This window comes from Bemisia tabaci, chromosome 4 (assembly GCF_918797505.1).
Source record: "Bemisia tabaci chromosome 4, PGI_BMITA_v3".
Classification (NCBI taxonomy): domain Eukaryota; kingdom Metazoa; phylum Arthropoda; class Insecta; order Hemiptera; family Aleyrodidae; genus Bemisia; species Bemisia tabaci.
Genome location: NC_092796.1, coordinates 41,704,128 through 41,719,954, shown reverse-complemented (window position 1 = coordinate 41,719,954; position 15,827 = coordinate 41,704,128). Strand labels below are relative to the sequence as shown.

The 15,827-nt window shown below is 35.7% G+C and overlaps 2 protein-coding genes across 11 annotated transcripts in view; one reads left to right on the top strand and one right to left on the bottom strand.

Moving 5' to 3' along the window:
- rg (A kinase anchor protein rugose) overlaps window positions 1-15,827 on the top strand; it is a 466,509-nt gene that overhangs the window by 400,229 nt on the left and 50,453 nt on the right. The gene's annotated exons all lie outside the window — the stretch shown is intronic.
- LOC109031959 (uncharacterized) lies at window positions 552-12,781 on the bottom strand. Its single transcript, XM_072299868.1, has 6 exons — window positions 12,433-12,781; window positions 11,279-11,507; window positions 9,300-9,409; window positions 8,103-8,355; window positions 4,089-6,091; window positions 552-3,088 (listed from the first exon to the last, which is right to left on the bottom strand). The coding sequence occupies exons 2-6, from the start codon at window positions 11,505-11,507 to the stop codon at window positions 2,153-2,155; spliced, it is 3,531 nt and encodes a 1,176-aa protein (XP_072155969.1). The 5' UTR covers window positions 12,433-12,781; the 3' UTR covers window positions 552-2,152.

Sequence of the window (15,827 nt, the reverse complement as noted above, 5' to 3'; positions counted from 1 at the left end):
CGTTTCGTAGAAATACGTCCAATTTAAATTGATAATTTTTGCATAATCTTATTGCTTCAGTATGCACTGAAGTCTATAAAAAACATAATGAAGAGCAAATTCTATTTAGCACTCTTTCTATTACAGGACTATTTTGTCAAATATTTCAGCTGTAAAAAATCAAATTTCAGCTTGAATTTTAACTTGAAGATAATGAGCAAAAATATCTTACTGCATGACCACTTTTGAGGAAAGAAATTTCAAATTACTTTACTACTGGTGCTACAGCACAAATGGACTTCAGTCTCCAAGACCCAAGGCTTTAGCTGGGTTTTCATGGCAAAGGTTTTTTTACATGGTAGATTTCTACACCTACAACAACCGTCTCCCTTTTTTTGAGCTTGGGAACAATGGCATCAAAAATTCATTTTATAAGATTGTGACTGTTACATCTATAACACTGAAATGAACAGAGCTTACAAATTTTTTAATTTATTATTTTGTTAGGAAAGAAAAATTATGATTTCTATCAATGGTACGATGGGTAAGAATAATAATAAAAAGAAAAGAAGTGAAATAAAGAAAAATGGCATTTTTAATTCAGCTTCATGTAAACCACCAAATGACAAAAACAATTACAAAATTCAAGGCAAATTGGTGTAATGCTTGGACACACACACTGATCTGTTAAGGCCGGAATCATCAACAACAACAACAACAACCAAAAAAAAAAAAAAAAAACACAGGAAATTTGCACATTTTATGAGTTTAAATTTCTTGAATTTTCAGTATTTCATCGCAAGATTTCGTTTGTGAAAAAAAAAAGAGAATTGGTCTGATATTGGAATGTTACAATAAATTTGCTGCGGGTGACTATTTTTTGTATTTTATGTTTGACATATCCCTACAGATTTAAAGATGTCCTGGCAATTATGAAAATTCACTAGCACTGTGTTCAATTTTGATGAGAGTGGATGAAGTTGTGGGTCAGTCCTCTATCATGAATAGATAACAAAACTTAATCATAATAAAAAGTAACATACAAGGTAAAAATATAAAACTCCACCAACAATTTTACGGTAACTAAATTAATTGAGTCCCACAGACCGATGAATCATGATAGACATACATTTATGTTTTGGGAAGGCAGTGAACCTTTCCTAGGCTTTGCAATGAGCTGATGGGACATTCTACGGTTCTCAGGGAAAAATTTACTATCACGAAAAGTAACTCAATAACAACTGAAGAAATTGCCCGTGGAAGGAAGTCTGTACAAAGCTATTCACAATTTATTGGATAGTTGAGCTAAACAGTCATATCTGCACTGTAATGTTTCGAAATCTTATCTCCTATTTCAACTTCCTGGAAGGAAACAAACCATCATTTTTGCTTAAAATTTTGTGAAAAAAACCTTCAAAGAGGCAAGACAAATTGCAACAATTTTCAATTAGGGATGTTGGTTAAAAATTAATTTTCTAAAAATCCACAAAAGTAAGCTCTTAGATAGTTTAATCTGGTCTGACAAATAAAATAAAAAAATAATGAAAGCACAAAATGAGAAACCAAATGAGTAGACAGTAAAAACGAGAGCAGTTTTATCCTACATTAGAGAGCAGTTAGTCCTGCATTTGCAGAATAAATGTTACACATGTCGTACAGCTTAATTCTGAACAGATGATAGCAAACTCATAAGAAGTCAATCTAGTGGAAGGGAAACAAATTTGTTGGGAGACAAAAGGTTTGTAATTCCAGTTGTCAGCGCAGGGTTCTTCACAAGGGGATGAACGACTTGATCAGCCAAATAACACGGTAAAATAACAACTAAAGCCGGAGTAAAGCTATTGCAGAATACAAAAGACAAGGGGCAACAAATTACACCAAAAACTAAGACGTCTTAAGATACAACTTATTCAGTTTCAACAGGAAGCAAAAATAAAGGATCGTATCTCCTATTTCAACTTTCTGGAAGGAAACGAATCACCATTTTTGTTTAAAATTTTGTGGAAAAAACCTTCATAGAGGCAAGACAAATTGCAACAATTTTCGATTAGGAATGTTGGTTTAAAATTAATTTCCTAAAAATTCACAAAAGTAAGCTCTTAGATAGTTTAATCTATTCCGACAAATAAAATAAAAAATTAATGAAAGCACAAAATGAGAGACCAACAATAGCCTACTTTACAATTTTCCGCATTTTCCGGACTGTTTTCCTATCTGTAGAATACTTTCTCTTCTGACCTGTTTCAGGAGTGCTTTCAGTAGCCTGTTTGTCAGCAGTTTTCTGCCTTTTTCTGCTATTGCTTCTGTTTACAGTAGACTTCCTCTTTTCACCTAGTTTGGGAACACTTTCGGAGGTCTGCGTTTTAGCACTGGCAGCACTTTCCGAGGCTTTTTTTTCCTCAAGGATCTTCTGCGCTCTCTTTGCTTCTAACATTTGCTGTCTCCTAAAATTTAAAAATCTAATCCTTACAACGACTCGAGTAGAGCAGAAAATTTTCACAAGAGCTGGGTCAATGTTCAGAGATGAAACCTTTCTTGAAACGTAAGAAATAGTATTTTTCACAACGTTTTTCCGGAATTTAAAAGTTTCCTTATGTAATTTCCTAAAATACTTTTCCATTTTTAGTACTTGAGAGAACCACTTAGAAGATGGTTCAATTAAGCCGCCATAGGATAAGTGGCTTATCCACGTTGGTAGACAATAATTATGTTCATGAAATTCAACTTCACTGCCATCTTTTGTGTACTGTCCTAAGTATGGAAACCTATTTTTAAGTCTCCTGGCAAGAGCACCGGCTATGTAGGTTAATCCATCCTTTTCCATGTTAGTCAACTTATCTGATAACGATACAGAGGTAGAGCTGGCTTTGGAGGAGACATCCTCTGCTACGGCAATTTCTTCTTCTGGCCTTGGAATACGCTTGTCTGATGTCAATTCAGCCTGCTGGAAAGTATCCCTTACCAAAAAGTCGCATTCCTCTTCAGGAGGTACAACAGTATTCGTTTTTTCCTGAATCATGCCGGGGTTTTTACATAACAACAAGCCTCTCAGCCGATAAATAAGAGTGAGAGGTGAAGGGTGGTCGTTCAATCCTCCATCGAGCCTTAACTGAAATGAAAACGAAAAAACAATAGAATTAATGTTACACGAAAGAAAAAAAAAAAAAAAAAAAAAAAACCCACACAAAACAGATTTTTGAATTCTTCAGTTATAGAACAACTGATGATTATTATATCAATATTTTGAAATATCAATATTTTGACGCCATTTGGTCAATAAATGTTGGTTTTAAACGATCTATAGAATATGTTCCATGTGTGAGAAAGGTGGGCAATTTGCAATCCAAAAAAACAAAAAGATGCAACTTATTTCAATTTTGTTGCAAAGAAATTTCAATTAGAAGAGCCCCTTCAATCGACGAATAGACAACAAACTTGACACTCCGGTACAAAAGTAAACACTTTACCATGTGATTGCAATTTATAGCATTTCCTCACGAAATGTATTCCCTGGGCGTCTACAATGCTATGTTATAGGCCCTCACAGACTTTGGCTGCTGCTTATTTGATGGCAAATGCAAGTCCATGCATCTTTCATTGAGCTCAACTTAATATATAAAATTGAGGCAATGTTACATATTACATGATACATTATAATCGAGATAAAAGTTGAGACCAAAAATATTTTTTGGAAATCAAATAAGGGGCTTGAAATGCTTGGTGGTCAATATTTTGGTTCGATCATATTCTTAAGTTTAAGTTAACAAATGGCCTGATTTGGCGTTTAATTGGGGTTATTTTGGGGTTATTAAAAGAATTTATTTCTTTAGAAGATTTAAGGATTAAAAATTAAGTTCCCTTTGATGAGCTAGAGCTGGCTTGAGAACTTCTGTCACAAAAAAAAAACCCCAAAAAAACCAAAAAAAAAAAAATTTATGTTACTAAATGTTATGTTATGTTACTTATGTTAATAAATATTTATACTGATCGAAAGAAAATGAATTATCTAGAGCCCACAAATCATCATAATAACTGCACAGGTACATATCTGCAACTTCTGATATTTAACAAAGTACTTCATTTATTTATATGATAGAAAAATAATATACCTGCATGAAGAAGTTTTCTAACAAATCTTGGTTGAGCCGATGAGTGATGATGAAGATAGCTCCAAATTTTTTCTTTAACTCTTCGAAAAGTCCCTTAAGGGACTCAATGGACAATAGGATCATTTTTTGAAACAACTGCAGGGTTTTTTTTCCGACACACAACATATTTTTGATGACCTTGCTCATTTCCTCAAGAGTGGACATCTGATGCTCCAACCCTTCAAAAGGCTTTTTTGTGGGCACTTTTGCTTTCAACAAATAAGAATTGAAGAGGTCGAACCATCGATTGACCAACCCAAAAAATTCTCCGAGGAGTCTTGCCAACTCTTTGTCATCACCAGGGAGGTAATGTTTTAAAGCCTTCGAAACAGTATGCGAGAACAATTCTGCAGCAATGGCTACATTTTGTCTTTTGGTTTTAACACATTTGACATGAATTTCGGCAAGTTTAAACAGTGAACTAATCTCGGTTAAATTTTTATTGATTAGTTCCAGTAAAGGGCCTTTATGCAATTTTTTTTCGTTGATCAAAAATCCAGTATCGAGAAACCAATTTCTTAGCAATTTTAGGAGGTGCGGAGCATCAGCAAAAACGAAAATTTTTTCTTTTGTGATGGGATGTAAGAAATAGGGTTTTTTCAAGGTTACTTGTAGTTCATTCCATAATTTTTGATTGCCCCCGCCACAATCGCTGGTCACACCTACGACCTTATAATTAATTTTTTCGAGTTCAGAAATTACTTTGAGAAGTAATTTCTTACTCATGGGTTTATCAAAATCGAGAAATACTGGCTGTTTCCACTTATCAAAGAGTCCTCTAGCCATTATCGCTTGGGCATAGTTATGAGGACCCACAACCTCGTCTTCTTTCTTGCAATATTCAAACATACGTGAAACTTTCATCTCATCAAACGTGAGAACTGTAACCTTTTCCTTAGGAGTTTTATCATTGCCATGAATTTTCATGATTGCCAGGACATCTGAAAGGACACCTGACCTGAGTTTAAGGGTGGATGCCCATTTCCTTAGAGTGCTGACTCCAGGAAGTGGATATTTCAGCGTTTTTCTTAAGAAAGTATAGCATCTGCGACTAAGGTATCTTATTGTCAATGCAGTTGAGTACTCTTCCATTGTCCAATTCTTTCTTGACTTTTTGTTTAAAATGACATCTAGCTGATTATCAGTCAAAACACCTTTGAGAGCTGTTCTCACTACCGATTCTAGATTCTTTTTTCCAGGATTCTTCTGTTTTTTCTTGATTTTCTTAAGATCTGAATTTAACTTTTTTAAGCGCTGCTTAAGGTCACTGGTTTTCATCCTCAATTTTTGAGCATTGATTTTGAGCATGTTTAATTGCTCTGACTTTTTACTTGACGCTTCTTTGAGGTTCTGGTTCTTTTTGGCCTCTTTTCCCATGCGGATTTTCAGCTTCTGATTTGCCTTTCTCAATGATGCTACCTCTCTTTGAAGCTTCTCGTTTTCTTCTTCTAATTGAAGTTGTTTCTGCTTCTTAGAAGCAATCTCGAGAATAGTGCTTCCAGATTGGTGACTTCCTAAGTTCGTTAATCGAGTTTCACATACCGACTGAGAGACAGTACATAATGAAAATTCTTCATGATAGAGTATTCCAGATGAATCATCCACCAAGATGGGCGAGAGCACAGGCAATTCTTCTTGTGCCCTTGATATGCCAGAGGTTAGTTCCGTTACTTGCTCAACTAATGACATTCCAGAAGTTACTTCCGTTACTTGCTCAACTAATGACATTCCAGAAGTTACTTCCGTTATTCGCTCTACCGTTGAAATTCCAGAAGTTAGTTGTCTCATTTGCTCATGTTGAGGGACTTCGAAGTCTGGTACAAGAAAATGCCTTCTTTCAAAAGGACAAGGAGAGACTTCAGGTATAACTGCAGGAGCCAAGTCTAGTGATGCCAAAGAAGCTTCATTTCCAGGGGTTTCTAATTCGCGTGCATCATTCGGTCCGTTGAAAAGATGAGGAATGGCTGAAAACATTAAAATATCTTCATTAGTTGTAAACACTTGATTTGCTTCGAATTTTACATCATTAATGGTGGCACTTTCTGCCTTAAGCACGTAATACCTATCTATCGACATGATCACCCTGAGAACCTATGCAGACCTCTATTGTCAGTTGCCATTTTTAAGATGTTGTCGAAAGTATGTATAAATGAAAGTATGTCATCATGAAAGTATGTATAAATGAAAACTGTGAACAATGCAAGAAATCCTGATCTCGGTTTCTCTCTTTGTCAACTTAGTGGGAGTGAGAGGGTCTCCATTCAAATATGTTGGTAGAGGCATTTGAAACATTTTAAAACTTCTTATTGAATCAAACTCAAATTTCTTTATTCAAGTGGTTTAGGGGCGAAATAATGAAACGCTACAGTAATAATACAAATTATCATTGAATCTTTTACGTTTATTAAAAAATGAAAATTTTAACTCTTACCTCGGATGAAAATGTTATTATGATAATCTTAAAAATGGCAACTGACAATAGAGGTCTGCATAGGTTCTCAGGGTGATCATGTCGATAGATAGGTATTACGTGCTTAAGGCAGAAAGTGCCACCATTAATGATGTAAAATTCGAAGCAAATCAAGTGTTTACAACTAATGAAGATATTTTAATGTTTTCAGCCATTCCTCATCTTTTCAACGGACCGAATGATGCACGCGTTGTGGGTCCTCATAACTATGCCCAAGCGATAATGGCTAGAGGACTCTTTGATAAGTGGAAACAGCCATTATTTCTCGATTTTGATAAACCCATGAGTAAGAAATTACTTCTCAAAGTAATTTCTAAACTCGAAAAAATTAATTATAAGGTCGTAGGTGTGACCAGCGATTGTGGCACAAACAAGAGGTATATTATTGTTAATAATAAAAGTGAATATAATTCTAACTAACTAACTAGTTAAACCAATATAATAATTTAATCAATATTAATTACATTTAATAATATATTTAACAATATAAAATATTAATAAATTTTGATTAAAAACTAATAATTTAAACTTTATTTAGATTAAATTAAATAAATTATTATGATTTAGCCATGAAAATGTTAATATCTTGCTAAAGAGTTAATTATTTATGCAATTTTTGTTGTGCTAATCAAGTCCTGAATATTAAGAGATATGAAACATTGATGCATGAATTTAAACACTCAGTAATGGGTCCATTGGGTAAATGGAGGGCTTCTGCTTTAAATTTTCTAATATTATTCAAGTTTAAAACTTGATTTTTCTTAGATCAAGTCTCGAAGCATTTGCCATGCTCCAAGCAGTTCATTTTTTCTTTCATTCGTTTTCTGAAAAATACCTAGTTTACATTTACTGGACAATTTTTAAGTGATCAAATTAGGATGAATATTGTGATGAATCACTCAGTACAGTTGATTTTTGAGAGTTCGAAACTTTCATCAGTACGAAGTGGACTGTTGTCCCTTTAGGAACATCTTGATAATTCGAAAAAAATCAATGCATTTTTCTCATCTTGATAATTCAAATTTTTTAGAAACCAGCGTAACCAAACTACCTCGATAATTCGAAATTTTAGAAAGAGACTCTCATTACTTCAAAACTTCTAGCAAGTCAACAACAAAAAGATACGAAAAAACCTCTCTGTCAACTGAAAACTCATTAATTTCCCAGAGTGACAAACACATGACATCCAGCATTTTTTATCCATTGTAAAGATGCGAATAAGGTGACAAAATTTGTTAATCCGTCTTCATTCTCACGATCTCTTTAGATTCTCTTTAATTCGAATTTTTTTAGCCCAAACCTCCTAATTTGAACACTTAATTGATTCAAAGACGTCACTAATTCAAAACTCTCGTTGCTACGAATTTTTCTCCAGTCCCTTGAAATTCGAATTATCGAGAGTTGACTGTAGTAGATAGGTGAAAATATCTTGATAAATGATTTTTGACTATGTTGAGTATCAGTAAAGTATAGCATGGGCAGCAAGCTGACAAAATGTTTCTCACCATTCTTTTTTAGTTTTGTTTTCATAGTTTGTTCTCCTCGGACTACATATTGAACAAGCTGCTCTTGACTAAAATGTCTGCTGCAAATCTTACTTTTGTAAGAATTAAATCTAGATTCTCTCCTGCAAAAATTAATCCAGAGTTGCCTTCTTTGTTTGTCCCTGGGAAAGGGAAAGAAACATAACTCATGCTTTTCACTACGTTGCAGGGATGCATTTTCACAACCGGCAACACAACAGGTTTCACGAGATACCTGTAAAAAAGAAATGGAACATGAGATAAAGCAAATAAAAAGTACAAATTTTCTTGTTTATTACTTGAACGCGTGTTTGAAAATACAAACATAAGAGTCGCTTTCACAGCACTCTCTGGCACTCTACGACATATAACCGCCACAGTACCCTGTCCTCCCACAACAGCCCTTTTGGGAGGTTAAACTTCCTTATTTCCTTTTAAACCCCTGTCGCCATCCTTTCTTTGGGCATCCCTTTCATCTCCTCCCAGGAGGAACCAAATCAAGCATGCTCTTTAGGAGCCTTTCTTCCATCATCCTATTAATATAACCATGGAAGACAAGCTCTTTGATAATGTGGTCAAATACAATGTCATTTTCAACTCCCATGATCTGACACTCTTTATCATTACGGACCCGACCTCTTCAAAAAATCCATCTACATTGTTCTGAGCACACACTGTATGCAATTCATCAGCTGTCAAACTTCAAATCCACATTTTAAAATACTTTTCACAACAGCGTTGTAAATTCTCCTCTGTTAGAAGATCTATTTAAGTTTCTGAATGTTTCGTAAAATATGGATACAGCGTGTCAATATTGGAATTTTCTGTAGTTCAGCAGCTGCACATGATGATTAGAATAATGATAATAGTGATAGAAAATTACTCACTTCAAATTTGAGCAACACGAATTGCAAGTATATCAGATATACTTCAGGGGCAAACACGAACTTCTTAAAGACTATAGATATCTTCAGACAGAGAGATCTTTCCCTCTCCCTTTGTCTTTACGATAGAACTCATAAAATATTTGAAGTGCAAAATTTGAGGGGAGTCTTCATTCTCTCTGTGCCAACAATTTGAAGATTCTGTTTCTAATAATCACCATAAAATTCCTCTCTCTTTAATTTTAAATTAAATTTTTGGAATGAACATTGTAGTTGAAATAAATTATTGTGTTACCTCAATATTATTATCATCTTCCTCTTGAGATGCAATCGCTTCTGATGTTGAGAGTAGTGAATTCGGACATGCATTTGTTTCACAGGTGGAGAGAAGTAAATTTGGAATAGCTGCAAAAGGAAATTCATGAGAGATTAATCACTTAATCCAGAGAGGTGGAAAAATAGCACTCATCCAATTCAGAGGACTTCAACAAACTTTCTGTTCAAGGTCTCTGAGTGGGAAATATTACCTTTTTCCTTGGCAAATGAGGCTGTTCGTTCATGATACAACTTGATATTAGTATAATTGTTTGGTTGTATCGCTTAGTGAAGATTACCGATATCGTAAAAACTTTATTGATCGGCTTACTTTGCTGAAACTTTGCTTCTGGTTTTGGTTGAAGGCAGGCATCAGTTACAAAAGATTCTGATCAGTTTTTTTCAAATCAAACAGTTGTTTTGATTACATGTATCGTATAAAACCTTACAATTAAGGAAAGATAATACAGGAAATATTTACATCAAGAGAGAAAAAGTCCTGCTTTAAATATATGAGCATTAACTTTGAAGAAAAAGTAACTTTTAAATTTTTCCTTCTGAATTGAATTCTCATAAACTTTCTCAAGTGAGCATACAATAACCTAAAATGAAATGATAATCAGCTTTACTAAAAAATGCTTCTTTACGGACTGCTTTAATTTGATTTCACATGTATGTACTTATTTAAGTTCTGACAAATTAGTTGGCTCACTATTAGGGAGAAAAAAGACCCATCATATTGATCCTCACATTTAGTTCATAGCAAGAAGGCAAAATTGCTGGTGTAAGTTCAGAGAACGTATCTCGGATTGCGACATGGCGGATTTGTTGACAAGTTTTATTCTTTAAGGGAAAAATGAAAAGGATTTTTTTCTTTAAACTTCTCCTGATTTTTCTTCTTGGCACAAAGAATACTCCCTCAAAATTTCAGACAGTAATATTAGTATGTTATTTTGCACGAAAATAAAGAGGGTACGTAACTAAATTGCAAATTTCCATAATTGAGATACATTTTCCTGAACTTATGCCAGAGATACGGTAGATTTTCTTGCCTACACTCTAGAACTCAGCCGACTATTTTGGCGACACATCCGGCATTTTAATCATATCTGATTGGATCTTGGCCCATCTTCATAAAATTTAGGGAAATTAGATTCCTACATTTTCTTTACTTTGTCTGCCTCATTGAAAAGAGAAAAAAATATGTAGCCGGTGCCTGGCTGAAAGAAAAATAAAAAGTTATAAAAAAAAGTCGAGTCCACGCCAAATAAGTTTCCGCACTTTTAGACTGCGAGAGAGGATTCACTATCTTGCTTTTTGCATTTACTTTACATGAAAAAGCGACGTTAGATGATCTTCTATCGCAGTCTAGAAGTGCGAGAATTTATTTGATGAGGTCTCTAAAAATGTTTCTTACGAGAGAAATAAGAAACTCTCTCTCATTCACACCAGCAGTGACTGAAGAAGGTTATCATCTTTGAAAGCAAACTGTATTAATTAATAAACGACTCAATAAAGAATCCTACCTCCATTGTTCATGACTAGAACTATCTATGTTCTGTACACAGTTAGTAAAATAAGTTGATTTCAGTTTGGGAGAAGTGAGATTCCACTGAAAACTGGCCTACAAGGGATTCAACAAGACCTGTCATGGCCATTAAGACATTGATCAATTCTTCCAGAATAAAGGTCTGGTGAATTATTTTGCTTTGATAAAATAAACATTTTTATGGTTTCAAAAAGCTATGACCTTTTTGCGACCAAAAAAAAAAAAAAAAAAAATGAAGGTTTCTACAACTCATTAGAAAGATAAGGAACAGAAAAACAGAGACCATGTCCAACTCTCTTGATAACTTCATGATACTTAGGTAGGTACCTATCTAACTTCCCAGGAAGTTACTAAAGGTGATGTATAGACCAATCCAAAATGTAATAAAAATACTTTAAGATAAACCTTACCATTCTTGCGCAATCTTTTACGTCTTGTTGTTTTGAAGATTTGTGGGGCCTCGAAATCTTCGGGAGAAAAATGCACCTGGCAAATCCTTCCATTCGAGACATTCGTGTTCTGTTTGCATGCCGACAGCCATACTTGGCAAAGAGAGTGGTCCTTGGGAAAACGGAAGAATGACAATGCACCACCAGTGTCATAATTTTTGCAATTTGCAAACGAGCATTGTTTCGGCATCTGCAAATAAAGTAGATGGAAAATGTGAGATGATTCGGAAGAGTAAGTACCTAAACCAATCGGAGGATTTGCAGAGGAGACAGCATGTGTTTACTTAAGGCTTATTAAACTGGTTGTTCAAACTGATCTCTGCACTCAGAGTACGCATGCTTAGATGGAAGGATCAATTTAATAATTGTGCTTAGAAATATTTAGAACAAACTGATATTCCTTTCAATAATTTTGGGTGAATATCTAGTATACATAAGATTTGCCGATCAAGTACCTGCAAGCAAAGTTTTGATAGCAAGAATTACAGATAAATAATCTTTTGGTGAAATAACTAGATTCCAGATGCTTTCATCGAAATATGCCATGCACGATTCTCTCTATTTCTTTGTGTGACTTTCTGATGCAATGCACACTTAAGTAGAGATGTACGATGTACCTACGATAACACTCAGGCAAGGAGTAATGCTCAAAAAATACACTGTGTTTATACTTCTAAACACATGATAAACTTTCAGTGGCAAATTTGGGCACGGATATGCATCAACAAGTATGCTCCAAAGATTTATGAATCCTGTTGTGAGTTATAATTGATGCAGGAGTATTTATGGTAAAAGTTGGCCGTCTGTAAGAGCAGTTATTGGTCGGCAAATCGAGAACTGTACCACAGGCAAATACTAATGATGAAAATGTTTGCGAGGGTGTCATTATGACACCAATATCCATATCTATTCGGCAAGTTTAGAGACTCTTCTTAGCATACTCTCGAATTAATGATATCCAATCTTTGGTAGTAATGCTGCATTTTTCAATTATTCCCGTTGAAGAAATACTTTGCAAATGACAACAAAGTGAAGACAATTCTTGTCCTTTAAGCACGTCAAAGCTGCGCAGCAGTAAATTCTCATAATCAATTGCAATAGTCTACACAACTTACCTTCTACAGCTTTTGTCCGATCAGCAAAAAACTCAAACCAAACTCGAACACACGGGAAATCATTCAGTCAAATCACATTTTCACAAGTTCACAAGGCACATTATTATTATTTCAATGTACAAGACGAGAAAAAAGAACAGAGAAATTTCCTTGGCAGAACTCTCAGAAGCCGGAATTGATAACACGCGGAAAGCGGAAACACGAGAATGACGCGGCCGCCATGTTTGTTTTCGGCCAGGATGCAAAAATGTTGACATTCAAATCGCGCGCCACAGCTCTGCCGGCGAGAGCCGAAACCCGAGTTTTGGCCGAAAGGGTCGGGACGAGCATACCTTCGTTTCACTTACCTTGGTCAACACTACTAGCAAAAGTTCACGGAACTTTGTGCGAAAGTTAAGTTTCGTAAACCTATCTCTGTGTGGACAAGGCCTTCCATTCATAAGAAATGAACGAAAAAATTATGAAAGAACAAACATAAATTTGGATTAATGATTTTAATTTCCGCCGCCGCACCCGCGCTGACCGCACCGTGTTTGGCGCAATGCGTGAAGTATTCACGCAGTCTCGTAGGCGCTATCCGTTTTACGCTGACCGCAATGACCGCACTCTGTTTGATGCAATGCGTGAAGTATTCGTGCAGTCTTGTAGGCGCTAATGTGTGTTACATGTCGATTGCCGCGCCGAGGGCTTCTCCTTTTCATCTCAAGTCCTCGTCATCATTTTTCTCTAAGTCGCGCCGTTCCGGGCCAAATTGCGTGTTTTAACTATTTGGTTTCTCTCTTAACTCGAATAATTAAATGTGCTATCTCTTGTATCTTTGAAAGACGATAAAATTGGAAATTATTATACTCTCAGGAAATGAGAGATTTTGTCGCCTTCTCTCGTTTGTAATTTTCTCACTAAGTTCATCAAGCCTTTTCAGATGAAGCACTAACATTTTCTCGTGCAATTTCACCAATGTGTTGATTATTGAAAATAACTTTTATTCTGAGGGAAGTGTTCAACGCAGATGAGTCTCCAAAATTCTTCTTCTCAGTTATTGGCTATGAATTGTATCATTCTTCGTCTTCCTCCCACCAACCCTAAATATTTAATCACCCGTCCGAATCGACCATTAGTCCAATCGAGTTGCAATTAAAACCGGTGAGACAACGGTGACTTTTATTCCCGGGAGAAAATAAGGATCTCGAGTTTGTCTTTTTAATGTTTGTGTTTGTTTTTACTCATTTGTTTTTCATTCCCTTTTTTTATCTACGGACAGGAGAGTGGTATAAAATTCAAATATTTCTATCTTCCATTTACATATTCTCACGACGACGTTGCGTTCATACATAGGTATAAATTAATGTCAAACGCAGGGTTGCCACGTCGAGCCGATAAAACTCGAGATAGGTACTGAACTTCCTCATTTTGAGAGACGTAAAAAAGTAGGTTTATTTTTATTTTTTTTATTTAAGAACCGAGAGTTGTCCTCATTGGTCTTTACTAATTTTTATTTTGATTACACTGGAAAAAAAAAAAACACATTGGATCTAGAGTCCAGACTCTTGAAATATTGACAAGAAAAAGGATTCTTGATTCAATCAGATTTAAGCTGAAATCAAAAGGAAATCCGCTCAAATTAAGAGGCTTGGTTCTTGATTTAAGCTTAAATCTGATTGAATCAAGAGTATTTTTCTTGTCGATGTTTTTAAGAGTCTGGACTCTAGATCCAATGTGTTTTTTTTTCCAGTGTATAATGAATAAGTGGCGTGACAGCTTTTCGTATAGAAAACGAGACTTTCAAGAAACTTGCTTTGCAAACTGTTCGGCTTTCCATTCTTTACACTGAAATAACGGCTAAAGAGCTTTTTCAATTAAGAAGATCGCCTAAAGAAATTAAAGAAAGAAACAAGAATTTAGAAAAATGGGAAGCAAAAAAGATGACTTGAATCGTGAAAAAAGACAACATAAGACGCCGATCCTCCATAAGATTAATGTTGCCACAAAAAGGATTTTTTGCGGCCTACCTCGAAAATTTAAGGCAAAATAGCAATGTTACGTTATATAATATTCTCTTTGTAATTACTTGCACTTCCTCTCAATTCTCAGTTACATAACGATACCACTTCACCCCCTCAACTCAGGAAAATATCCTCATCTCGGCAAATCCGAAAATATCTTTAAAATAATTTAAAAACATTTGAAAATATATTGCGAGGTTGCTGTTACGTTTAATTTAAGACAATTTAAATTGAACAAAGCTTTGGAGCAATCCTATGATATAGTCGAACGAAGGGAAAGTGTGTAAAAAGTATGTTTGTCACAATATTGTCATAAAAACTATTCGAAACATTTTTCGCCGCAATATATATCTCAAAATCAAGAACATCCTGCAAATTTTAAAAAACGTTTAAAGATATTTCCGAAGTCGAACCGATTTTCAGCTGAGATTCAAACACTCTCCCCGTGACTGTGCATCACTGAAAAAAAAATTTCGGTGTATTTACTGAGAAAATGGTAAAATTGCCAAGAATTCAGGGTTCTATTTGATCCCAGTTTTTTCTTGGTAAAATTATCATTTATGGAATTGGTAATCTTACCGAGAAATCTCGGTAATTTTACTGGACCCCGGTAAAAACACCAATATTTTCCATCGACTGTGGTAGAATTACCGAGATAAAATAGCAAAGTCACCGGGAATTGATTACCAACAAAAGTGGTATTCTTACCTGAAAAAAAAACCCAGTAAAAATACCGGTTTTTAGGCAAGCTTTACCAGTCTGTCTTGATAAAATTACCAATAATTGGTAAAAAAAGTGAGATAAAGGGAAAGGTACCAACGGACCTTGGTAAAAAGGCCGAGAATTTATTTTCAGTGACGAGCGTGGCAACCGTGCGTCAGGTGTGGCTATAAACAAGGAAAGTCTTTTTAAGAGATCCAAGATAACATCTCTTTACGCGCGTTTTTAGTGGTTTTCGTCTTTTTTCTCCCTCCCCCCTCCCCCCGTTCACCATTTCCCCGTCCATCGGAGATCTCGGTGGACCCGTCTCGTTATTTCTCGGGTCACATTCGTTTCCCAGCCGGGCCGCGCAGGCGGGGCGCTTTCCTTGCCGTCGCATCGCGGCTCAGGGATCATTTTCACTCATCGTCCGACGTTAACGAAGTGTTTCCAGGGCGCGGATTTTTTAATGGTCTGGTGTCATGCGCGCCACAGATCGCCGCCAGGGATTCGCACGGGTCCGCGACGGACCGGGGGCCCACATTTTACAATCAGACGGGTCGCCGACACTTCACAGGGTCGGTGTTTGCCGACTGTCGACGTCTTGGACAACGTCAAAGGATCTAAGTGGGAACCAGTGACGTGGCGTCAATTGCGATGTATCGATTGTTCTGCCATTTAAACCTATGGTAA